The sequence below is a fragment of the Pongo pygmaeus genome, chromosome 15 (genome assembly GCF_028885625.2).
Source record: "Pongo pygmaeus isolate AG05252 chromosome 15, NHGRI_mPonPyg2-v2.0_pri, whole genome shotgun sequence".
Classification (NCBI taxonomy): domain Eukaryota; kingdom Metazoa; phylum Chordata; class Mammalia; order Primates; family Hominidae; genus Pongo; species Pongo pygmaeus.
In genome coordinates this window covers 31,137,641-31,164,155 of record NC_072388.2, presented here as the reverse complement: position 1 = coordinate 31,164,155, position 26,515 = coordinate 31,137,641, and the positions used below count along the sequence as shown (strand labels likewise).

Sequence of the window (26,515 nt, the reverse complement as noted above, 5' to 3'; positions counted from 1 at the left end):
AGCTCTGCAACAAATACTTCATGTCATTTGTGTGCTCACTTGTTCCTAATGCAGGAGAGCCTTCTGAGGGCAGGGCTTTGTCTGTTTGTTCAACATTGCATCTTCTGGATCTAGAATAGTGCCTTGCAGATAAAAAGTGTTTCTGAACTATCTGTTAAATGAATGATTGTCATTCCTGTGACTACATGAACCCATAACATTCTTTACCTTTTAGAAATTTGATATATATTATCTATTGTGATTTTATGTTGCATTGTACCTTTTTCTAGTTGTGCCCACGTTTTAGCGTCAAAATAAAGGGATAGATGTCACCATGTCACCTAATTTAATCCTTTAATTCAGTAAATTTTTATTGAATACCTACTGTGTCAGGCACTTAAGTAGGTGTCACGATATAAATTTAAAACTGCATTTAACAGGAGTCAGTAAAGGCCAGATGAAATATTTCTTTGTCAATTTCTTTTACACATATAAATATACCTGAAATCTATAAATAATAGTCAAATTTTCTATACTTTTCTACTAGTTTTCTATCAAACTCATTCAAAATAAATATTTAAAATAAATTAAGACATACAAGGTATCCTGAAATCCAACATCAAATCATTAATGATAAGTAGAAATAAAAAATCTAGTATAAATGTTTATTGGTTTAGGGGAACTGACATTTAATCATTTGCTGTTCCAAGATCTTTATAGTGACCAGAAAGATTTTGAAAACTGAAGGCTTTATGTCTAGTCTCTAGTTTAGGTAACGTTAAGCCTCTTAAGCAATATGAATATGTTTGGAAGCTGCTACATGCTATACTTTTTCAGAGCCAGATGCAACAATTTGGTAAAGAACATAGTAGAAGAGATCACTAATTTTCCTTTTCCCCCAATAATCTGTGTTTATTATGCCAATTTTAATTACCATGCAATCTAATGGATTTAAGGCTTATATTTTCCACACCACTAGACATCACAAACATGAAAGCATTTTATACTGTCATTATACATCAATGTTTGTACTTGGTTATACATATATACAGAAATTATTCACACATCTTAACCTTGCTATTTCCTCCTTTCAAACCAACATAATTTTACCGTGAAAGCAGCTTTTTAATAAATGGTATAAGAAATACAGCAAGGCACACTTTTTTAAAAAACTTTTTTCTCATTACCACCTCAAGAAGCATAAAAAATGAAAATGTTGTACATAATTCAATAGTAGAACGTCATCAGTTTATAATATACAACACCATATGGTTGTTTCTTGAAATGCTGCATAGATTATTTTTTAAATGAAATAAATAAAATGGCGCTTTTAATAGTTGCTTAATTTTGAAAGAAGGACCAGTGTTTCTTCTCTATGCTGCAATCAATTCAAATGTTGGCTTTTTAGGTAAAACTCCTTCAATAAACACAGTCATTATACCATTAAAAAAAAATCCAGATTGAAACATGAAATTGGTCAAGTACTGGTGGGGGGTCATTCTAGACAGGAGAATTTAATGGACCACCAGTTGGTGAACTGCAGAACTTTAAAGAGTGGAAGGGAGGGGAGGAGGCAAAGAGAAAAGTCTAGCTGGAGAGAGAGGGTTGGTAGAGGTAGCTTGGGACAGGAATCCATGGGAGAACAAGCAGCTTTGCCGAACTTCAAAGACGATCACCTAAAGAGAACCAGCGCACACATTCAGATCACAAGGCTCATGTGGAGAAAACACATTTGGAAGGAAGATTCATCTTGGGAGAAGTCAATGTAATAAACGGCAGTGACAAACGTGATGGAACCAGAGACCAGCCCAGGGCGGGAGGATGAGGCCACCCCTGAGTTGCAGCCAGGCGTATCTACAAGAAACAAAAAAGTGACAAGAAAAGGTTTCAGAAATGTATTTTTCATTAGCAAAACCAAGCCCTTTGAGGAACCATTGAAGGCTGCAATTGTGGGACTACTTGCTAATGTTCTGAAATAAAAAGATACATAAAATATAAATAATTTTAATAGCCCAAGCTTCACATTACTGACAAAAAAAGTCTCAGTGTACATGTGAAAAATACATTGATTTTTTTTTTTAAAAAAAGATGTGGTTTCAAAGAAAACAAGAAAAATCATCAAGTTTGACCTTTTCTCTGGATCTCAACCACTCTTTTGCCTGTGAACTCAGTTTGGAACATCAAAATAGCTTCAAACCAATATGAAAATGTTAGGCCGCTGATGCCAAGTGATGCGGCAAAGTATTCACAATGTAGAATGATTCCACAGACTGGGAACTGATAGGCTCTCAGGCTTAATCCTTCCTGCAGTGATTTTACGTATGATATCGAACAATTCCACTATTGTATAGTGGTGAAATATTCATAACATTGTGATTATCCTAAGTGTTTCAGCCTATAAAAAGATACAACTGGGGCTTCTAGCTCAAATAGTAATGCATTTCATTTAAGGTACATACAGCATTGTGGAAACAAGACGGATTCAATTATATTTGTACATCTCATGGCTATAATATAAATTTGTTCCAAACTCAATCCATTCTGCCTATTTCTAAATGGCTAGAAGCAACTGGTCAAATGTGAGGAACACCTAAATACCAAGTTTAGGCAATGCAGGATGCAATTATTGTAAGTCCCCCAACCAGCTCTCAAAGAAAGCAGGCTTTTGCTTGTCTGGGCTTAAAGTGAGTTCTGATGTCTCACATCAGGTTGTTTTACTGTCCTTCAAGAACAAATATTCTTTGTCTTGCTCTCTGTTTTTCTACAATCTTTCAACTTAAGAGCCAGAAAAACCTTAACAAAAAGTGGTTTGGCTGGAGCCATGGGGAGTTGGAGAAAGAAGAAAAATTAGATAAAGAACAGGGGGAGACAGACAGAAACAGATGGGACGAAATTTGGTAGAGTAAAATAATGCAGTAACACAAGAAAGCCTGGTGCATTGTTCAAATGCTGAGGACATGACTCATTTGAAATCTGGCCACAGAATACGGATTCCTTAGGTGAGGCAAATCTGGTCTTACTAAATGCTGGCATTTAAATTCTCTCTAGGTAATCAATTCTTTCATCTTGGCCCACTTGGAAATGGGCAGGCCAAATTGGCTGAGGCACAGATCTGGGGTGTGACTGTGTGTGTGTGTGTGTGTGTGTGTGTGAGATAGATGATAGGTGATGCCCAATAACATCCTTGTTATTTAGCATAGCAGGGCTAGTTATTCAGAAGTGCCAGATAATTTAAAGACACTTCACATCCAGCAAAACATTGGTTTATTACAGTGATTTTAAAGGTAAGTTTGATAAGATTATACCTGTATTGTCTAGTGAAAAATTCATACACAATCACCAAAGGCAGTTTCTTAAACCCGGTTGACCAGCTTTGGAAAATATTAAGCACCTAATGTCAATCCAATTAACAGAATGGGAATTGTGCTGCGTACATGAGAAATGTTTGCTCTTACAGCTTTCTCAGTTTGTAAAATCTGAGCATCAGCATTTAAAACTCTTTATGTGTGTACTTGAGCATGCACAAATACAAGTAATTGCCTAAAATCTAAAATCTACTGGTCACCAACTATCACATTTACAGACCAATAAAGTAGAAAAGGCAATAACGCTAAAAAATTCTAAAGGAAATATATGCACTGTAAGTAAATACAGCTCCTCACCCCACCCCCCAAAACACCACACTCATACACATACACATAGTAAAACAAAACCCCAAATCACTAGAGCAGACCAAAAGGAAAAGAAAAAGCACACACTGGCTGCATATGATGAGTTAAATTTTTATACCATGGGATTTATCCAGCCTGAAGTTTAGGGTTAAACCATTCATCAGAGATCAGAGGCTTATGATGAGGATTATGAAGAAATAACTGTCAGAATACAGCAAAAAGATTAGCGCAAAGTACATCTCTTAGGCAGGTCCTAGGAGGCACTCCAGACATACATTATGTGCTTCCTCCAAATTAGGCAGAAAGATCTGGATCTATCCAGTTACCTTTCCTTTGATGTGATTTGCTGTAACTGACCTCTCTATTTTTATAGAAACATGACACATAAATGAAAATAGTGAAAAGCACAGCAGTATGCCTGGAAATCAGTGCAAATGCATACTGTCAGATCATGTTAAAACTTCTCAAGCAGTTTCAGTGGGTTTTTCATTAGAACACAGTAAATAAAAAACCTTTGAAAATCTGAAAAACATTTTTGTTACTGTTGCAGACTCTATCTGCTATTCTAAGTTATATCTCTTCTGGATGGCATTATAATCATTTCATCATCTGAAAACTTAGTTCTGGAAAAAAAAAACCGAGCAAATGGAATTTGGTGAATTTTACTGTCCTGATAAAAAGAGCATCCCAACTGATGGTTTCCAAATGACTTTAAAAAGCACAGCTTTTTCTTTTTCTTTTTCTGAACTTGTAGAAAGAACAATGACAACAATTAAGCTCTTGTAGACCTGAAACCTCATATTTATCAAACAATTTTACTATGTATTCTTGACATTAATACTGAAGGCATGTCAACATTTTGAGATTAAATAACTTGTCCTGGTTGATAGTATTTTAACAATATGTGACTATTTATACCCAGTTATCCAATGCTAACGTCTGGTAAAAATTTCAGGCATCCAGATGTTTTGTCCACATGATACTGAAAAAAATCCTGAATAGGACCAGTAAATATGGCTATTTAAATGGCTCTAGGCCTATAACAAGTCACTTGGGGGCGATGTGAGTTCTGCAGAAGTAAAATCTGGCTGTTTCTCCCTTTGCCCGAGATAAGGCCAGGCATCACCGGGGCTTAACAAAAAATATTGCTGACTGGCAGACGGGCTGGCTGCTAGTTTGACACTGTCCCTGCTTGTAAAATGTGAGGGTTACACAGATCCACCAGCACATTCACTTCCTCCAAGTCTAAAGATGGAGCTGCTCATCATTTACATTTCATTTCAATTCTACGTCTATGTAAGAGAGAGAAGAAATTCCCAGAGGATCAAAAAAGGGAGAGTGCATCGCAAAGGCTTCTCCAGTGCCAGAGCTTCTGGAGCTCCAGATCTCAGCATGACTGGTGACTTGAGGGTCACAGTCACATGATGTCATGCTCAGAGTGGTGTTGCTTTCAAGCCTTTATCCCCTTTCAGAAAACAAAATCAGCCAGGCTCTACCAGCCCTTCTGCGGAGGTTGGCAGAGCCAGCAGTACAATCGGTTCTAATAGAACTTGTTTTGAAGCAGCTTATGGAATTGCAGTTACTCTCCCTTAATGGTCAGTTTTACTGCATACTGATGGAGAATGTGATTATAGGGTGGACATGTTTCACAGAAAATACATTTCTCTCTCTCTCTTACTTTTGTTCTCATTTGCAGCCAATTGTAAATAGAGTCTGAAACACAGAAAATTAGTTGAGCTATATTAGTAAGTGGGATGCCTTTCTTCAATTTTGCATACTGAGTTTATTTTTAGGGTATATATGGTATAGATGCCCCCCTTAGTCCCCATTTCTAGCAGCTCTACACAGAATCACACATTTTAATAAGCTTAGGGCACAGGTGTTGCAGGAAAAAAAAATAATGATGTTTGCCATTCATCTTTCAAATTAAATAATGTGTTTTTAAATAGTAACTTTTTTCATAATACATTATGGGAACAACATTTATCTGTCACATTTTAAAAGATGTATTTGTAATAAATGTAAATTACTTTTAGAAAATCAGTAATTAGGCTCATCAAAAAATAAACAATCTGCCACAAAAAAGATAATCTTTAGCATAGTTAAGTATAATAACTGTTATTTGAATAAGTTAACAAATTAGGGTAGATTGCTTCTGTAATTCATTTCCTATAGCACGAGTTTAGGTGACGGCATTAAGCTTCTGGAGTGGGGGTGGAGGTGGCATTAGGCATCTCATACTTGGGTGAAATATGACTCTCACATTTGAAAGCTCAAATTTTCTTTAAACTTGATTGAGAAAGCATATTCATCACTGGGGCTTAGAAATGGGAAATAACAGAATCTTTGTGTCACTTTTAGAGACACATCATCATCTTGGAATTATCGATCAATAGCTGTCTTATTAAATATGAAGAGTGGAATGACTTTCTTAAAAAATTTGATGGAAATCAGCCTGTCACCTTCAGGGAAAATTCAAAAATTCTGTTTTTATCAAAACGCCATTAACTTGTCATGTATTCTCTCTGCATTTGCTTTCTGCGCCTGTTCTCAATCTGTATGTGGATAAATAAGAGCCTCTTCTTTAACACCAACTTTCCCCTCCTGTTTGAATCCTCAGACATGGCCATGATTAGGAGTTGTGACAGCACAGTCTTCCACTGGGGAAGCAAATGTGACAATAGTTACATTAGACAGAAGCATAAAAGGAAGGGCCAAATCAGGAGATGCAGCCTTTACCCTAATCATTGGTCATCTGCAGGCAATGAAGAGAACAGACAGCTCTCTGTGCAGGAAACTGAAGTGGAGAGCATTGTTACTGTGCATGCATTTTGATCATGGAGTATAATTGCGATTTGGATAACCTTTTTATTCTCCCTCAATGGAAGAATTTGAGGCCTTAAGTTGTTCAACTACTTCCTCAAATTTTGTATTCTTGCCAGAATGATGTAATAAAGATAATGTCACTAAGAATGTCAATTTTCCCTGTTTTTTTTTTTTTCTTTTGCTTCACAGTTACTTTCATTGTTGGGAGCATTTCTTCTACCTAAATGTCTTATTCAGGTAACTGTCTGCCGTAATTGGTCATTCTGACTAGCCTTTTCTCCTACCATGGTTTTGCTGACCTGAACTCAATATTTTAAATACATACATGGCATGAGGACTATACGTACCTTTCAGTGAGATGATTTTCATGCTTGGGGAGGGGGTACATTCTACCTATGCATGTTTCTATGTCGTTCTTCATGAAGGGTTAGAAGATTTTCTTCACAGGTTAAAGTTTTGGGGCTGGGATGCAATGCAGCCTTGTCTGTTGGCTGATTTGCCTTCAAGGAGAGGTCTTGAACTTTAGATTTGGCTGAAGCAGCGTTATGTTCTTCTGGCATTCCAGATTCACCTGGTTTTCCGGAACTTTCCTTTTCACTGTCAAGCTTTGAAGGAGTAAACTCTAAGTTTTCTGCACAGCCATTGGAAGTTTGGGGCAAACCATTCACTTCCTTTCCAACCTCAGCTCTTTCCTGAGAGGAAGGACTTGAAACAGCCACTGTATCTGCATCATCAGCTAAAAGAGAACTATCACTGAACTCAGAAGAACATGCTGTTGCTTGTAGTGGCATTGCAGCTTCGCTGGGAACTGCAGATTCATTTGGAGGAGCACTAGAGAAACAAGGCTCCTCTCCATCAGAGTCACCCTCAACACAGGCCTCAAAAAAGCATTCAATATCTTCCTTGTCATCTAAGCCCGAGTCAGTGGTGTCTAGCGGCAATGGAGTGCTGCTTTTCTCTTCTATGTAATTGGTGACCTCCCCACAATCACTGTCATGAGATGAGAGAGATAAGTATGAATAAAAGTCCCCTTTTCTCAGCTGGATGGGCCGGTGAGAATGCTCCAACACTTTCTCCTTGATTTGAGTTAATGAAGTAGGAGCAGCCACCTCGTTTTCAGGTTGAGATTTACTTTTTAGGGCTGTCGAAGCCATGTCAATGATTTCCTTAACAAAGTTGTGTACTGAACAATCTTCGGCATCTTTTTGATGGAAAACATCTGGCTCACAGTTGCAACAGGAAATATCGCTGATAGAAGCATTTTCCTCTGTTCCGTTTTGTTCAAGTGCTAGGCAACAACCAGCAGATTTTCCAGCCATACTTGGTGCATCATCAGATGATTTCAGCGCATCAGAGTCTTGTCTGTTGTTAAACCTGGTTTCTAAAGCCAGTTCTGAGAAAGACTTCTCAGTGGGAGTAGAGGCAGTGCTTTGATTTTCAAAATGGTGGTGATTTGGACATTTCTTTGGAAGATGTCTAACATCTTGGGAAACAAATTCCTTGCCAGCAGTATTTGAATCATCTAAACTATCCATAAGTGCTTTACACTTACAATGCTCACTCTCTGAAATCTCTTTCCCATTTGAACCAAGATTTTCTGATACCTTTGAAGTCCCATTCAGTTTGTCCTTTTGCCTTTCTGGAATACCTTCAATATTGCCATTTTCCATGTCAGCGACATATGGATCTTTATTAACTTTGAAAATAGTTTTCTTATTTTCACCCTTTGTCCCTAACTCATGGGTATGAGATGAATTCTTACCATTTCCATTATTTTCAGAGACACATTTTACAGAGCCATTTAGAAGGGTCTCAATATTCAGAGTATCAGAGGGATTGGTCATCTCACTGCTACTTACATCTTTACTGCCCTTCACCTCATCACTGACATTGCACCTTTTCTTATCTCTTGTCAAAGACAATTTTGGCCTAATCCAGGTCTGTAATTCATTCTTTATGTAGTCTAGCCCTGACATCAAGTTGCAGTCTTCATAAATTTCATCATCTGTTGCAATACTGGAGTCATCATCCTCGTCTTTGATGCACAGCTCTTCTTCAGTCAAGGTAAGGGTAGAGCTGGAGAGCAGGTCGCTGTCATCTTCATCATCAGTGCAAGCAGAGGTGCAAGAGACATTAACAATCATGCTGACGTTGACATCGCTTTCATCAGCCACTGAATGAGTCAGACGCTTCCTGAACGATGCATTCGATTCCGGGATCTTGTTCTTGTGTAACACAATATCCTCTGAGCAAAGAGAGAGCTCGTCACTGCTGCTAAGTTCGGTTAGAGATGCCGCTGAGTCTTCATTGATAGAAGATGCTATGTCCAATGACATCTGGCCAGTAAAAGACATCTTTTGGGAACTGCTTTGAAGAGTGACATCAGAAACACTTCGCTTTATCTTTTGCTCTGAGGGGCTCTGGATATTCTCCAAACGATTCAGGAGATCTAATGTTCTTTTACTTAGTTCACCAACTGAGCCACTGCTCACGCTTATATCCCCAGAGCTGTGACAGCTAAAAAGATCTTCATTGCTTTTATAGGACGTCAACCAACTTTCTAAAGAAGTGCTTCGCTGGAGGCTGTCACTGCCATTTTTAAAGATGCCCAATCCAAATAAATCACCCCCTGGAGAAAGGGACTCAATAGATGAACTATGAGATAAAAGGGAGAGCTGTTTGGCATTCTGCATGCCAGTGAATGTCTTTTCTATATTGCCACTTTTATATGAAATGCGATCCATTTCATGAGATGCACTTGCCAAAATCCTTTCATGGGGAGGTACATCTGGTTGTAACTCTGTAGTCTGATGTTTAGATTTGCATGATTTTTTATCAAAATAAAAACCACGAAGCAGGGGATCCTCCACATGTGCTTTTTCGCTTTGTGACTGTTTTATTATCATTGGTAATTTGAGTTTTGAGCCTTGGAGGTATGAGTAATCATAAAATGTAAACACATCATGTTTTCCTTGTAATTCTTCTCCCAAACAATCAGGGGTATGTTTGGTAACACTGTTTAAATCTCCAACTTTTCCATTTACACAACCCACTGGTGAAATGGACGACTGAGAGCTATTTGGAAGCTTAATGCATTCCCCCTCATCTTTAAATTTTTGCTTTAACACGTTAACTGCATCTCCCATTTGTGGGTCCAGATGTTCAGTTTCAAGGTTACTTGGGGACCCATCCACTGCATTGAGCAAGCACATTTCAGAGTTGGTAGTGGTTTCTGTGTCTCCTTCACTGACAATTCCACTCTCACTGCCTGAATTCTGGCTCATGTCTCCTCCATGACATGCGCAGGGCTTTACCAAATTGGAACCGCCTAGAAGATCTGGCAAAGATTTGGTAGATGAAAATGAAGAGTCTTTACTGAGACTCTTAGTTAAAACATTAGGCTGTGTCATGCCAGTGACCTTTGGGTTGTTTTTCAGAAATGGCATGTGGTTGTCCTCATAGAGTTCAACATTGTGGAGGCTGTACACCTGGTAAATGTGTGGACTAGACGGGGCAGTAATATTTGAGGCATACTGAGATCCCCCATGGTTATCAGCCTCCTCGTCATAACCAGGGTCCTCATTATTTGTCTCTCCAAGCTTCAAGGAAGGGATAACAGGTTGGGGTTCTTGATCAAGGTCACTTGATTCCTCATTCAAACTAATTAACTTGTTACTTATGTCCATTTCATCCCATTCCAGGGCATCCTCACTCATTCCATTTAGGTCCATCAAGCCAGGATCAATCACATTCAAAGTCTCCTGTGTGAGAGAAAGAAAAAAAAAAAAAGGAGAAGAATTAGGGAACACAAGCATGAAAATTTTATCCATTGAAAATCTCTCCGAAGACTCAGGAAAGAAAACTGCCCCAAGCATGGACTTGAAAGATAGCCTAATTATCAACTCTATTCCTCTCTGAAATAACACCCAAAAATTACTGAAAGAGGCTTTTCTGTCAATAGTAATTTGTTACTGAAGGCAATAACATAGACTAAAATGTAAGATTATTATTGTCAAATTGTAATTTATGGAATTAGCCATTTCCTATTGATTCATTTACATTTTGAATCTTGGATAGAGTGAAAACTATCAGGTGAATGGAGGTAAAAAGAGTACAGCCTATGACATCTCCTAAGGTACATTCACACTGATACTATTTTAGTTCTGGAGTCCATAGTAGAATACTATCTGCAGCCACACATGGCAAACTCCTTCTTGCCTCTATTCCTGGGTTCTCCATTTTAAGCAGCTTTTGCCTGGGGACTTAAAATACAGTTGTAGCCACCATGTAGAGCATTTCATGGGCCAGAGGCACATGACTGTGTACCCCTTCCTCTGTGTTCCTATTCAGGGATCTGTCTTTTCAGATTGTGGCCCTGCTCCCAATCAGACATAAGATTAGCAACACTTCACTGTTTTCCTTACCTGTGTCTTCCTAGACCCTGAATGCTCCAGGGCAATTTCTTAGTCAAAGTTCTCTCAGCCCCTTTCTTTTCCAGCCTCTCTCTGTGACAGAGACTTCACTTTGGTCCTTGTTAACTTGGCTCACTACTGTTAGTCCTTCCCCCATTTCTTATAGACAGGAACCTCTCACTCCAGCCCACACCAGCCCCAGAATAATTATTTGAAGACTTTCCTGACCACCCCAGGATGAAGTAGCCCAGATTCCCTTATGCTGCTCTCTGCCTGCCCACTTGGGACCCTTGATGTTTCCTTGGACTTCTTGGCTCTGCCTCTGTTTAGATAGAGCTTGACATATTTTGGGACACAGTAGCTGGCTAGGCTCCTGGACTCTGTTCAAATTCCTTCACTGTCCTTACTTGCTCTCCAGCTGTCTGAATTCATGCTAGAGCCAAGAAAGATTATATATATATATACATAGTGCAGGCCTTGATGGGCTCACCTACAGACAGAAACACAAACAGAACTTCTAAGTTCAGCTTATGCTTATGCAGGGTAGCCAAGCAGATGATTATGGCACTAGAACTTGCAGACTGGTTGAAGGGCTGACTCTGCTGCTTACCATATGCATAACCTTGGGCAAGTTGCTTAATAATCTTTCTGAGCAAAAGTCTCATTGCCTGTAAAATGGGGATAGCACTATCAATTTTTGAAGATCATTCTGAGTATTAAATAAGCTAGTGCTTGTGAAGTGCTGAGGAGGCAGGCAGTATTAGGTGGCCATATATAAATATATATATATATATATTTCTTTTTTTGAAACAGTCTTGCTCTGTCACTCAGGCTGGAGTGCAGTAGTGTAATCACGGCTCACTGCAGTCTCAACCTCCCAGGCTCAAACAATCCTTCCACCTTAGCCTCCCAAGTAGCTGGGACTACAGGTGCGTGCCACTACACCTGGCTAATTTTTATTTTTTGTAGAGACAGGGTGTCACTATGTTGCCCAGGCTGATCTTGAACTCCTAGATTCAAGTGATCCTCCCACTTTGGCCTCCCAAAGTGCTGGGATTGCAGGTGTGAGCTACCACATCCAGCCAGTAGCTGCAATTCTTAATACATGCAGAATCGCTCTAGTGTGGTCTTGAGTCAATTCATAAAGGGTTTCCTCTGCCTGCTTCATTCTTTTCTTCACATCATACCTTCCAATTTGCTATTAAAACCACAAGGGATTCACGATATGGTAGAAAGAGAGAGGTATCACACAGCATAACAGGCTAGCATATTTGTATTAATGCCCGAATTATTTTAACTGTCTGGTTGAAAAACAGCCCATGATGCTTTTATTCCTCAGTAGTGGAGAAAGAGCTTCACCTGCAGCACATTAGCAAAACTTTCCTAAGAAGCCCTCAATCCTTCCTGAAACTAATAAAGGGTACCACATAAACACATTAAGTATAAAATACCCATTAGCACTTTATTATACTGGGTATGTAAGAGATTATCTGTATAGCCTACTTCAGTTTAAGAGTCCAGTTACAAGTTAAACATTAATTAAGGGAAATTTTTAAATTTTCTAAGAGAGATCTTTCCCACTGCCAATGTTACAGCAGTTAATCTAGTACCCAGCAATCATCACAGTGGCTTAGGTATGGAGTACATTCACTGTGATGAATTTTTATTAGAATTTCTGTTTATTCTTTGCTTGCTGATAAAGGAAGTACTAATGACCAGTTAGTATGGCTAATGAATGTTAAAATCTTCAGCTGTAGGAACAATCAATCAGTCTAATCAAATAGTATATTAATTTCAAATACTATCTTGGCTGACACTGTACTCTGAGAGTGCTAATAAATAATTGAATTAGTCTTTCAAAGGAGCTCTTTTTGTAACTCTCTGGTTGCCTTTAACATTTAGCAGCACAGATTTTCCACAAGGATCCCAAACCTAGGGGCTCACATGGAGAAGCGGGAATTGTGTCATCTGGATGGGCTGGGAGCTAAGCCCAAGTGGCACCTGCAACTCAGACTCATCTTCCACGACACAGTCGTTTTCTGACCAAATGCTGCCTTTATGGCTTTACAAATTCAAGCCTAAGAAACTATAAAACTTATAGCAGCACCTAAAGGAAAAAATTCCTTTGCTCAATAAAATATAGCTGGCCCTCCATATCCATGGGTTCCAAATTTATGAATTCAACCAACTGCAGATCAAATATATTTGTAAAAAAAAATTTCACAGTTACAAAAAAAAAAAAACAAACTTAAAGTTTCCCTGTGTCAAGTGATGTATAGGCATTGTATGAACTACTGTAAGTAATCTAGAGATGATTTAAAGTAAAGAGAGAGGATGACTGTAGGTTATATGCAAATAATAAAGCATTTTATATCAGAGACTTGGGCATCTGAGGATTTTGGTATCTGTGTGTGTGTGGTGGGGAAGGAACACTGACAAATAGCTGTTGTTGGAGTAGAAAATTTCCATAGGAAAGATTAAACTTTTGGATGTAATATTGTTCTTTTATTAACTCTCTGCTCTTATAAACCTCTTATATTTATTGTGATTTCTGAAAATTTTTTGTATGTCAATTCCAGGAAATATCTGACAGGATTCATTAGAAAATCATTCACCTTAGACTTTAAATTTTTTCATATTAAAGAAGTGCTACTCACTCTGCCCTCGCTCACTCCCTTCCTGTTGTGGATTAGATTCTGTCAATATTTTCAATAAAATCTCCATTTCCTCAGGATTTAACTTCAACCATAAAATATACCCCTGGGGCAAGAAAGTGGGAAAAGTTTCCAAGAAAGACATTAGAGTATTTATATAACTAAACAAGTTCTCTTTGGGAAAAAAAAGATTTGCATATACAAAGATGTAACTGATGGGAAAATTATTTGGTTGAATGCTCTCTTTGATGATAGCCCAACATAACCAATAATGCTCAAGCTAATCAAACGTTTGTTTTTGTTGTTGTTGTTTTCCCAGAGGAACTATTTGGCACTTTTTTAAAAAGGCACAATGTTCCTGTCTTTGATATAGTGATAAATCTAAAAGAATTTAGACAAAATCTAAGAGTATTTGAATGGGACCAAATGGATAGGGAGTAGTAAATGAGGTTCCAAAAGAGAGCCTGCAATTCTAGAAATAATTCTGAATTATTCATGCAAGGGTCTTCTATTCATAAACTTGCTGCATGGGTACAGAATTTTGGCCCAAACCAAGGTATTATATAAATAATTACACACACACACACACACAAACACAGACACACATACACACACACACACAGAGCTATATAGATCTGCTCAAGAAACAAATGGAATTAAATAATGTTAGTTTATTTTATTATCTTTATACTTGGAAGCATTTTATTTATATTAGCACAACATATACAGAGAAAGTAATAAAAGTGGCGGAGAAATGATTATGATGATGACAAAAAAAGAAGAAAGAACCAAGATTCCAACTGTGGCAGGTAATACACATCTCAATTAATATCCTCTGCATGTGTATGGCTTTAATTGAGTTAGGTCTCCCACGATTGCATTTCCAGGATTTTCTTACAATTTTAGCTTAAATGGTGGGTGTGTATAAGAGATGAGAAATACTTTATTAGCTAAAGAGTAAAGCTAAAGGAACTTGACAGTCTACAAAACAATAGAGAACTGATATAGCTGCCTCTAGATACCTTTAATTTCCTTTCAAAAGTTGCATCTTTTGAAAGATTTTTTTCTAAAAAATCTCAAAAAGACTAGGATGAACTGAATGTTACAGTCAAACTTCTGGTACTCAGAATGTGCAGAACCTTTAAGAAGGTTTTGTAATATGTGTTCCCCCTGTTTATTCTAAATCCAGGAGTTTATTGGGCAGTACCACATGCAAAAACCAGGCAGGAGAGATTTATCTGGAGAAAAGTAGAAAACAACAATAACATACAAATAAATAAAAGTGACAAAAACATAAGCAGCAATAACTGTAATTGAATAAAGGTGTATATATTTACCCCAGGGTGAAAAGCAGAACACATAGGTTTGAGGGGGTGATGGAGAGGTGGGAGAAAATAACATATAGCTCAGGATAGATGAATCCATTTAAACTAGGGGAAATGCCAACATTCATATACTTACTCTGCTTTTCTTGGTACCTTCTAACCCTGAACCTAAACCAAAGTGTCTGAGCATTAGTTACATAATTATTTTCCTAAATTAGACTGAGGTAGAAATTTTATAAAAACAAAAACAGAAGCAGGACAGGTACAGTGGCTTGTGCTTGTAATTCCAGCATTTTGAGAGGCTGAGGCAGGAGGATCGCTTGAGCCCAGGAGTTTGAGATCAGCCTGGGAAACATAGTGAGACACTGTCTCAATGTAAAAATTTTTAAAAATTAGCCAGGCATGGTGGCATGTGCCTGTTGTCCTAGCTACTCTGGAGGCTGAGGTGGAAGGATTGCTTGAGGCCACGAGTTCAACACTGCAGTGAGCCATGATCATGCCACTGCACACCAGCCTGACAATAGAGCAACACCCTGTCTCTAAACAAACAAACAAACCATATAAGAACAATGACAAACAGCTGCTTCCATCTCTGAAAATGGAAAGACAACTTTTAAGAGAACTCTGAGTTTCTAGTACTCTGCCTCTTATTGAGCAGAGAATGGATTCAGAGTCAGCAAGAAAAAATATAGAAGAAAATAGAAATTAGGATAAAAAGAATAATGTTCAATGTTTATCAGCCATTTTGCAACTGGAGGAGGTACACATACAGGTTTGGGTTTGAATCCTGGATCGGCCTTCCCATATGTTAGCTGTGTGATCCTGGACAAGTTATTTAACTTCTATATGCCTCAGTTTCATCATTTGTTTATCTGGGACAATTCCAGTACATTGTATCTGCCTTATAGATTGTTGGGAGGTTTAAATTACTAAAATGCATGTAAAGTCCTAGGGGAGAGCCTGGTACACAGTAGGGGTGCAATGACTGGCAGCTATCAGCATATATTCCCCCTGGTGAAGTGAGGAGAGGATAGTATGGCTGGATCCTAAATAACCATAACAGTGTTTAAGACTGGAGGTTGGTTGACTAATCTCTTTGGTACAACCAAAGAGTCAATGAAAGAAACATCGATTAGGCCCCTTACTCACCTCTACTGCACTGTAAATGGGGCGATACATTTGTCTTTTCATATCCTAGCTAGATTTATCCCACAAAGATAACCAAATGAGAAAAGACACTTGCCCAGTCCTCAGCAAGGCCCATAGCTCAAGAACTTTTTATTCCCTGAAAATAACCTTTTTTTAAAAAAGGCAAGTCCATTGTCTGTGAAATTCTGTCACAACTGACACATTAGAGCAATCAAATCCTGCTCACTATCTATCAGATTGACAATAATGTTAAAGTAACTTGTCTCAGCTCAGAAAATGCTTTGAAAGTCTATCTCACACTAATGATCAAAAACTGTTCTAGTGAATGCTCTTTTTCAACAACAAAGCTGATCAGAAACTCAAAACAGACAAGTAAAATCCAAAGTCATCTCACAAATCTCACTAAAATGAGTACTGACACGGACACATTTCCTAGTCTTGACTACACAGATAATTCTGAAATAGTTGAAAACGAAAAATCCATTAGACGTTGTTTTAATTTAAGTTTTATAACAGTAAAAATTGCCTTTGTTCTCAAAAGCGATCAGGGACAAAAGGGAGTCCAGTAATGGGAAGCAGGGGTTTTCTTCCCATAAATAAACTTCATGAGGACAGGGGCTCTGACTATCCTGTCTCCACTAGAGCCCCAGTACTTAAAATAGTGCCTGGCATAAAGCAGGTTCTTAAAAAATGATTACTGATTGCCCAGGCATGGTGGCACATGCCTGTAGTCCCAGCTACTCGTCAGGCTGAGGCAGGAGGACTGCTTGAGCACAGGAGTTCAAGGCTGCAGTGAGCTATGATTGTACCACCGCATTCCAGCCTGGATGACACAGTGAGACCCTGTCCCTAAAAAATAAAAAAGAAAAAAAGGAAAAATTTACTGAGTGATCTGAAGGAAAAAAGTAAAAAGACTTGCTTGTTGTCTCAAGAACTGTTGAAGGGATCTGGAGAAAGGTTCTGCGGGTAAACTGTGCTGTGGCAAAATCACCTGGAAAATCCCTGACTTTCAACTGGTACAAACTCTCAGTTATAAAAGCTAATAGCCTCAAAAACATGTTTCATGAAAGAAGCCAGACATAATAAAGTCATATATTGTATGATTCCATTTATATAAAATATCCAGCATAGGTAAATCTGCAGAGATGGATGAGACTGGTACTTTCCAGGGCCTGCGGGCGGGGAGGGAGGAATGGGATGCAATTGCTTTACAGGCTTGGGGTTTCCTTTTGGAGTGATGATAATGTTTGGAGGTAGAAGTGGTGGTTGCACAACATGGTGAATGCCACAGAACTGCTCACTTTAAAGTGATTAACTTTATGTGAATTAAGGGAAAGCCACTGAATAAACAAAAAGAAAATCATTTGTAACCTTAGAGAGGGCAGGTACTAGAGGCCAGCGCATGAGGAAACAAGTACAGGATGTGCTAGAAGGTAGCCTGAAAAAGTCCAGGTTCTCTGGCAAAATTTGAGTTGAAATTAGGAGTGTGGCCCTATCAGGTACCGTTCAACACCTTGTTTGTCCTAGCACCAGTCTTGGAAGGAGAACAGAAGTGGAGAAACTACAGAGGTCATAGAATGTACAGGAAACTCTTCAATTGTTCTAATACCTCTACCCTCAAAGCACAGTAGCCCATCTCAACTCTACATAACAACCGCCCCCCGCAAAAAAAAAAAAAAAAAAAAAAAAATTCCTATCCCTTTTGAATTTGATTTTGTGTGTGAAGAATAAGTTGCAAAGACCTTGAATGTTCTATAAACAGGGTGATTGTAAAGTTGTAGGAAGGAATTCCGAGAAGAAAGAGCAATACAAAAAAAATAAGGATTTCTTTTCTTCCCTTTCTTACCGTAACTTCAGTTTCACTGGAGGGGCTGCCCACATAAGTGCTATTTTGATTAAGAAGCTGTGGTATAATAGGAAATATATTTGGTCCTTGTCCCAGTTCTCTGGCACAGAGCCCCTAAAGCCCTTGGAATTTCCTAAGTGATAGAATACCTTTTGTTATTCATAATGGCCCCTTTTGATCACAACTGAGTTTATGCTAATGAGAAAATTTAGGGCAGGGTCCTGAGATAGCCTCAGGTTGGGGGTGATCACCAGAAGGACCAAGTGATTAGAGGGCTGGAACTTTCAGCTCCACCTAAGGACCTCTGGGAAAGGGGTTGGGCGCTGCGGGTAGGGCTAGAGATGAAAACTGTAGCTACTCTTGAACAAAGAGATTTGATGAGCTGAGCTTCTAGGTTGCAGAACACCTGGAGATGCTAGGTGGGTAAGGTACCTGGAGAAATGTGGAAGCTTTGCCCACCCCGTTACGCTGTGCATTTCTTTTACGTCTGGCTTTTCCTGAGTTGTATCTTCAAATAAACTGGTAAATGTAGTAAAGTGTTTCCTTGAGCTCTTCTAGCAATTCTAGCAAGTTATGGCTAGAATAACCTAAGGAAGGGTTGTGGGAATTTACAGCCTGTGGGTCAGAAGGATGGGAAATTGTGTGATTGGCATCTGAAGTGAAGGCAGTCTTGTGGGACTGAGCCCTTTCACATATGGGATCTGATGCTAACTCCAGATAGACAGTGTCAAAGTTGGATTAAAGAGTAGGACACCCAGCTCATGTCTAGAGAGCAGACAGTGGCTTGGTGTAAAAAAACCCCACACATTTGCTGTCTGAGTGTGTGTAGAGAAACTTTTAAGTGTGTGTAGAGAAACTTTTTATAGAGAAGCAATATATTTGTGCCAATAAATCAAAGAATTAGATACGGTCATAATTTCTAAAGAATTCTCAGGTGCAATAACTTCAGTGTTGATAGTATTATAGGTAGGTGGCAACAGATGAATCCCTTGCATCAAGCTATGTTTTTCTTAAACAAGTTAATTCTTGTGCAAATCATTATTCACAGTTGTTAAGCATCTACTGTAGAAAAAAGCTACTTTCCCACCCAACTCTGAATGTCTCACCGGAAGTAACTTGAAAAATAATCTACTTTTCACTGGCAAATAAATTATCTTGACTGTTGCTTTATATGTCAACACACTGAAATTTTTATTACACTGAGAAGAGCCTGAATAGGAAAACTGGTTTATTTTTTGTTTCTCAGTCACTATATTTGGTGTTTCCCTGGAATTTCCCCCCAGAGTTTCAAGAAAGTACCTAAATTTAGGACTATTTAAAAATGAATTTTTAAAAAATTTAGGAAGAGTTTTTCAATTAAAAGAATTTCTCTTTCTTACCTCTTTAGTATTACTTAGAACTGAAACAAATAAAAGAAAGTTCGAAAGAAAAATAACATCAATGAAGTTGTAAAAATCCCAACTGCAATGAAATGGTGGCATTTTCTTCATTCTACCACATGGTAAATCTGTTTGAATGACAATGACAGAACCACATGCAGAGTTGCATGCATTCTTTTCTCTCAATGATAATATCTGGCCCCATCTTTTTTCCTGACATTGCTCAGGAATTGACATAACATGTGAGTTTTGTACCCCTGGATGTAATTTTTGCCTCACCTTTGCCTTAGGGAAAAGTATACCCTTCTCCCTCCTTTATGATAACGATCTTGTGTTAATAAAAACTTACATTTTTTAAAACCTACAATGCATATTGGTAGAAAAGAGGAGGTGAATAGTCATGTAAACAAGTGAAGTTTTCTAACATACTAATTGTCCTGTGAGACAGATGTAAGGTCCCAACTTTCAAACTCAGTTTCAAGAACACAAGATTCTTGGCATGATCCTGAGGTAGTCAAATGTACAAGGAGAGCTTTGCCAACATGTGGGTTTACCTGAAAAGCCTTATATCGATAATAGAGTTCACTCACGTTTAGGAACTGTGCCCTTTACAGTTCTGATATAAGGCTTTTCAAGTAAAAAAGCAACTGTCCACTCTGCAGACATGAGCTGGGTGTCTCACTATTTAATCCAACGTTGACACTATCTATCTGGAGTTAGTAACAGATCCCATACGTGAGAGGGCTCAGTCCCACAAGACTGCCTTCACTTCAGATGCCAATCACGCAAGTCCCCACCCTTCTGACCCATAGATACAGTTGTAACCTAGCCATGGGAACATATTTTATTTATTGAGAGCCTCTTGTGTCTTCATTCTTAATGAGGACACACTGGGAGCCAACATTATATCATTACTGTTCTTGTTTGCTCCTCTCAAATAAATAGAGTATGATTTTTGTTGTTTTTTAATAATGAGACAATGATTACAACTCATTCAGAGAAAAAAAATAAAATGTTGGTCAGTTTGGATTAGCAAATTAAGAATGACCAAAAATGGCACATATTATCTTAGTCTCTTTTTCATCTTAACTAAGCCAGTCAAGGAAACTTGTCTTGCTTTCCTCATGCCTATCATTTGATTGGCCCAGGGTTTAAGCTAATTAATAGGCGGGTCAGCTATGAGTCATTTTCTTAAGATGGTCTAACCCTTGTTCTACATCTGATTTTATTTCATTTAACATATCTTTGCTTTAATAGCCTCTCATAAAGATAACTGCTTTTAGACTTGGGGGAGATTAAAAAGTCTCAGAATTGCTAGAACACCTCTGTTGAGTCCCCTCCATAAAAATGGCTGGGAAGTTCACAAATTACACTGATGCTAGAAAGGTTGCTTGAAATTTCAGGATGAATTTTCCTAGAAGGCAATACACATTTTTGAAGTAAGTTTCCAAGAGATTTTATACTCTGATTCCTATGCTAGAGTCCCTAAGCACGTTAAAAACATAGACTCCCCTGGCGGGGGTTTCTTTTTGCAACCTCAAAGGAAACACACTTAGGATCCTGTGATCCAATTAAATGTAAGAACTAAATCTTGACTGGAATAGAAGTTCTTGTCCTGGGCTCTTACACAGGCTCTTGAGAGTTTTAAATGTCAGGACCTTAATTCAAACTGTAGCCTAAATCAAAGATTCCCAAATCAAAGAAATGTACATTTCAATATAGAGAAAAAGGATTTCAAAATGTGAATTCATTTTGTAAATTAAAAAAAAAAAGGAGCATTAGAGGGTTGGGGTCATTTTAATCTCCTAAAATTCTTTGCAAAAAATAACCAAAATAACTACAAGTCCCAAACTCTAGGACATGGGGCCTTGAGCTAGCAACTAAGAGACTATGACTGAGTTGATAGCACAGAGATGTAAGACACTGACCTGCTAGTGGAGTTAATTACCTGGGCCATGCCTGCTGAATTTATTTCTCCAGGCACTGGGCAATGGTAGCATTTGTGAATCTCTCTGCTTTGCTTGCATCCAGCGCAGAGTGTAGGGTACTTTGCACCACATAAAGCTTGGTTGCTTTTTTCTCTTAATAAATAGCAAGCAATCAGGGAAATAAAATACCAGATGACCTCCGCCTTTTACCAAATCAACAATATTTCTCAAAGGCCTATTCTCCAAGATATTCTCCTGGCAAATGTCATGGCTGCGATTACTGAGCACAAGGAACACTTGGATAAACGGAGATCCCTTATGTTTACCTGCAGATAGTTTCCATCCTAAGCTGACAAAGGCTTTATTTTTTTTCTCTAAAATTGAAGCCCCCTGCTCCCAACCCCACCAAATGAATCATTTTCCTTCATTATTTAGTAAAGCCACTAGATGAGCTGTGTGTGACTCCATAAACTTTAGGAACTCATTTATTATGTTGCCTGATCAGACCTTGCATTTATTTACACAGTGTACCCATAAAACCCAGCTTTCATTAGTGCTGGGGAGGAACAGTCCTGCTCCCTTTGCTGGGGAAGGTGAAGCTGGAGAAGATAATTAACCATGAAACAATAAGGAGGCTTGCTGGGTAAGCAGTAGTGTGAAAACAGTTACTCCTCACAAAAGAGGGGAAATTAGCTTGCTGGATAAAAAAGGAAGTGTCAGATTGAAGACTGAAAGGCCTGCCAACAGAAGTAGATAGCTCTATGCATCATTAATGAAATTTTTTAACACTTAAACGCCACAGCTGTCCACATTTAAATGCATGTAAATGCCATGTGTTTCCAGAGATTAATATGCATGTTAAAATATTTCTTTCCCCTTAAACTTCTAGCTGTTGTCTCTGTCTGTTTTATTTCACCTACTTTCTTTCTAAGAATAAAAATGCGCCAGCTTTCTCAGCTTTATGTCCTCATTTCCAAAGCCCACGTACACTGAGTATCTTAGAGATGGGCAGCATGCTCATTATATTTTAACAAACACATTATTTTACATTCATAATACTGATATTTTAGTAAACAAAAAGTTTGTTTTGATTTTGCTGCTTCACAGAGTGAAGACTTATGATGTGCGTTTCCTTTCAAAACTTCCTCCTAGAGCATTAGTGCTCCCTGAAGCAGCCCCATTTTGGCAGAAATTCAGTTCTGTGCAGTGCCAAAAGAAATAGAATAAACAAACACTGCTCCATGCAGCTGGCGAGATAATTTACATATTACTGCACACCAAACATGAAGACCTGAATATGGATTAGAGCTATGGTGATGACACAAATGTCATATAGATAAAGAGAAACAAAATTCAACACATCGTTGTTTATTTTACCACTGCTACTGTATGAGTGCTGCTCAGAAAGAAAAAAAAAGGAAGAATTGCTTTTTGAAAATTGGACTCCCTTCCATATTTGAAGTGGGTTCTTTCAGACCGTAAAACAAGAAAAGAAAGGAGCAAAAAGCATGGATTATTCTGGATCTCTTAATATTCTCTACTTTTGCTTTGTGAGTTAAAACAATTTTAATGTGCATCAATTTAGACGAGGTGAGTTAGTAATCTTACAGGAATAACCTTTAAAATACAAAAACACCTGAATTTATACCCAGCCCTTTCTCCACCCTTGATAATTTCAGCTGAACACTGAGCTTTTTAACTCAGAATGAGGTCCTTGCTTAGGAGGTGGAGTAGGCAAAATGGGCCCATAAAAGTTCCTTCAGGAAATAGCATCTCGTGGACAGGAGCTGTCTTAGAGTGCTCAGCTAATGTGTCTTCTCTCTTCATCCCTGTATGTGCAGATTTATGCAAATCAATTGACCCTTTCTGACCTCAGCTAGATGTATAGGTGTTCTAGGAAAGAAGGGACAGCTCTCTGGATAATTATTGCTGTAACTCCTTTTCTAATTATTGGGGATGACAAGAGTTAAGAAAGTAACACAAATAATAATGATGGTGATAGGGTGAGGAATAAAGAGAATGTGAAATGTTTTAGTCCACACCAAATTAAAAATTCTTTAACCTGCATTGGACAAAGTTGACTTTTCTATATATGCAAAACTGCTCTTGAAATGCAGTTATTTTGGGAGCTCCTACTCCTTTAATCTTTACAGGTACAGTGTTATTATGACCACTCTTTCTCAAGTGTAAAAACAAAGGGACAAGTCAGGCCCACATAGGTGAATCTAGTTATGTATCATTAAAGTTTAATAGTTAAGGAATGATCTTTAAAATTTAGGAAACAAACAATGTGAGAAGGTTCAAGGGAGTTGGTGATATTTCACCAGGTGAGTGAAAGTCTACTTCTTTTCTAAAGTATTTGAAAAGTTATTGGACAGGAAAAGTTCTTTATTTCCACAACTCTAAAACTAGAAAAATGGAATGATATTGCCACAAGAAAAAATAGGTGAGACACACAAGAAGAAACCGTTATTAAAAAGGCAATTTAATATTCTCACAGAGTCTCATGAAAATTTGTGAAAAACTCATCACTAGACTTTTTTCAGAACAGAAGAGACAACAATGTATTTAGGATAATCACATGAACCACTTTCAAACCAAGCTTCCTAAAACAAATTCTTTGGTTTTCTTCCCTCACTAGAGAACAAAAACAGAACCCAAACCCAGAACTTTCAGTGGATATTTTCTCTTCTAAATTACTCTGACTTTAAGGTATTCCATAATTTTGTCACATAAAATGAGTGAAATTTAAATCTTTTTTTTTTTTTTTTGGAGACATGGTCTTGCTCTGTCATCCAGGATGGAGTGCAGTGGTGCAGTCATAGTTCACTACAGCCTTGAGCTCCTGCACTCAAGCAATCTTCCGCCATCAGCCTCTTGTGCCACCATGCCTGGCTAATTTTTTAAATTTGTATGTAGAGGTGGGGTCTCACTACGTTGCCCAGGTTGGTCTGGAACTCCTAGCCTCAAGTGATCCTCCTGCCTTGGCCTCCCAAAGATGTGGGATTTTATATATGTATACACATATATATATTTTTCCCCCGCTTTCTTTGAGATGGAGTCTCGCTCTGTCACCCAGGCTGGAGTGCAGTGGTGCCATCATGGCTCACGGCAACCTCTGCCTCCTAGGTTCAAACGAGTCTCCCACCTCAGCCTCCCAAGTAGCTGGGACTACAAGTGTGAGCCACCATGCCCAGCCAACAAATATTTTTTGAATAATGAATGAATACATAAATGTGGTTTATACTACCCTTACCCCAATCTCTCAAAATTCAATCTTAAACTCCTTTAAAGATTTCTCTGTAACCCAGATCTCAGTGATTTCCAGCTTATTTGATTCTTACATTAGAGATAGAATCACATAGTTTAGCACTTGCATTCATTTATGCATTCAACAAATGTTCACTGAGTTTTTTGTGTGTGTGTAGGGGGACAGGGTTTTGCTCTGCTGCCTGGGCTGGAGTGTAGTGGTGCAATCTTGGCTCACTGCAATCTCTGCCTCCTGGACTCAAGCAATCCTCCCACCTCAGCCTTCTGAGTAGCTGGGACCACAGACACACACCAGTGCCCCTGGTTAATTTTTGTATTTTTAGTAGAGAAGGGGTTTTGCCATGTTGCTCAGGCTGGTCTCTAATTCCTGGCCTCAAGCAATCCACCTGCCTCAGCCTCCCAAAGTATTGGAATTAGAGGCGTGAGCCACTGCCCCAGGCCTCACTGAATATTTATTACATAGTACCTGAAGCACTGAGCAGATAAAAAGGTGAATCAAGCAGACTCACCTCTCAAGTATCTTACAGTTTTGTATTTAGTTTTGTAATTGGTGCTGTCATTTCCATCCCAGACATAGTTTGGAATAACTACTGTCTCATCTATGTCAATATTATCTTGCAAATTCTTTGAGTGTGAAGCTCATGTCCTGTTCTATTTCTGTGTAGGCAAATCCCAGAACAATGCTGAGCATATGGCAGGTACTCAAATGGTACTTCTTGATTATCTGCCCACAGGTTCAGTTCCTTTCAATCCATGGAAACATACAACGAACCATCCTTGCAAATAGATTAAATATTCAGTATCCAATATTTGCATAATCAGCAGTGATGCATTAATAGTACTAAGGTTATAGGAAGAATAGTTAATCAATACTAAAATAGCCTTCATACCACGGCCTTATGAGTTTGCTTGTACTGTATTGCACTGCTACTCTTCTCTATGCAATAATTAGCTTTTTCAATATTGGTAATTCAATGTTAACCCCCTGGGATGACTAAACATAGCATCTTTTGTTTGATATTCTGCAAACTTACCCATTTATATGTTAAAAATTCATAAACACAATTCAAGGGAAACAACAGACCTAAAATATTAGAACTAAATGAAAAAGAAAATTAGAGTAAATCTGATCTTCTATAGAGGGATAAGAAAATTATTTGACCCCAGTGGCATTTCCACTTAAATGTTTTCTCTTCAGTCAAAATTTAAATGTGACTGCTGCTTCATGATCGGGGGTTGATACTGAGGCTTAATATCTATTATTTCTAGACCAATGCTTCTCAACCTTTTTCAAGTCATAACACACAGAAAATGTTATCATAGATTTGCATACTGGGAAGGAAGTTGCTCACTGCAGAAGGCAAATAGCCTATAGTTCTCCCAGGTCTCCCCTTCCCCACCCATCTCTCCTCCTACACACAGGATGACAATTTCAATATCTTAGTCCACATCTAAATGAATCATGGTACATGGCTGGGCAACTCTGCATAAGATAAGTATAACTAGAGGTTTCTTTGGTTGGCAAAACCATGAATATATGAGAAGATGAAGGAATAGTTCAAGTAGTTCAATGTTGCGGGAAGTCAGGGACCTCGAACAGAGGCACCAGGCAGGAGCCGTGGCAGAGGAACATAAATTGGGAAGATTTCATGGACATTTATCAGTTCCCAAATAATACTCTTATAATTTCTTACGCCTGTCTTAATCTCTTAATCCTGTTATCTTCATAAGCTGAGGATGTACACCTCAGGACCAAGGTGATAGTTGTGTTAACTGTACAAATTGATTGTAAAACATGTGTTTGAAAAATATGAAATCAGTGCACCTTGAAAAAGAATAGAATAACAGCGATTTTTAGGGAACAAGAGAAGACAACCATAAGGTCTGACTGCCTGCGGGGTCGGGCAAAAAGAGCCATATTTTTCTTCTTGCAGAGAGCTTATAAACAGACGTGCAAGTAGGGAAGATATCTTTAAATTCTTTTCCTAGCAAGGAATATTAATATTAATACCCTGGGAAAGGAATGCATTCCTGGGGGGAGGTCTATAAACGGCCGCTCTGGGAGTGTCTGTCTTA

The 26,515-nt window shown here is 38.4% G+C and overlaps 1 protein-coding gene across 9 annotated transcripts in view; it reads right to left on the bottom strand.

Moving 5' to 3' along the window:
- Positions 1-321: 321 nt before the first annotated feature.
- The window catches only part of AKAP6 (A-kinase anchoring protein 6), a 626,632-nt gene continuing 600,438 nt past the window's right edge, over positions 322-26,515 (bottom strand). For all 9 annotated transcript variants that reach the window (XM_054449571.2, XM_054449565.2, XM_054449569.2 and 6 more), the window contains 2 exons: positions 6,824-10,237; positions 322-1,833 (listed from right to left, as the gene is read on the bottom strand). In XM_054449571.2, coding sequence (XP_054305546.2) covers positions 6,866-10,237 — 3,372 coding nt within the window. In that variant the 3' untranslated portion in view covers positions 322-1,833; positions 6,824-6,865. The remainder of the gene's footprint in view (positions 1,834-6,823; positions 10,238-26,515) is intronic.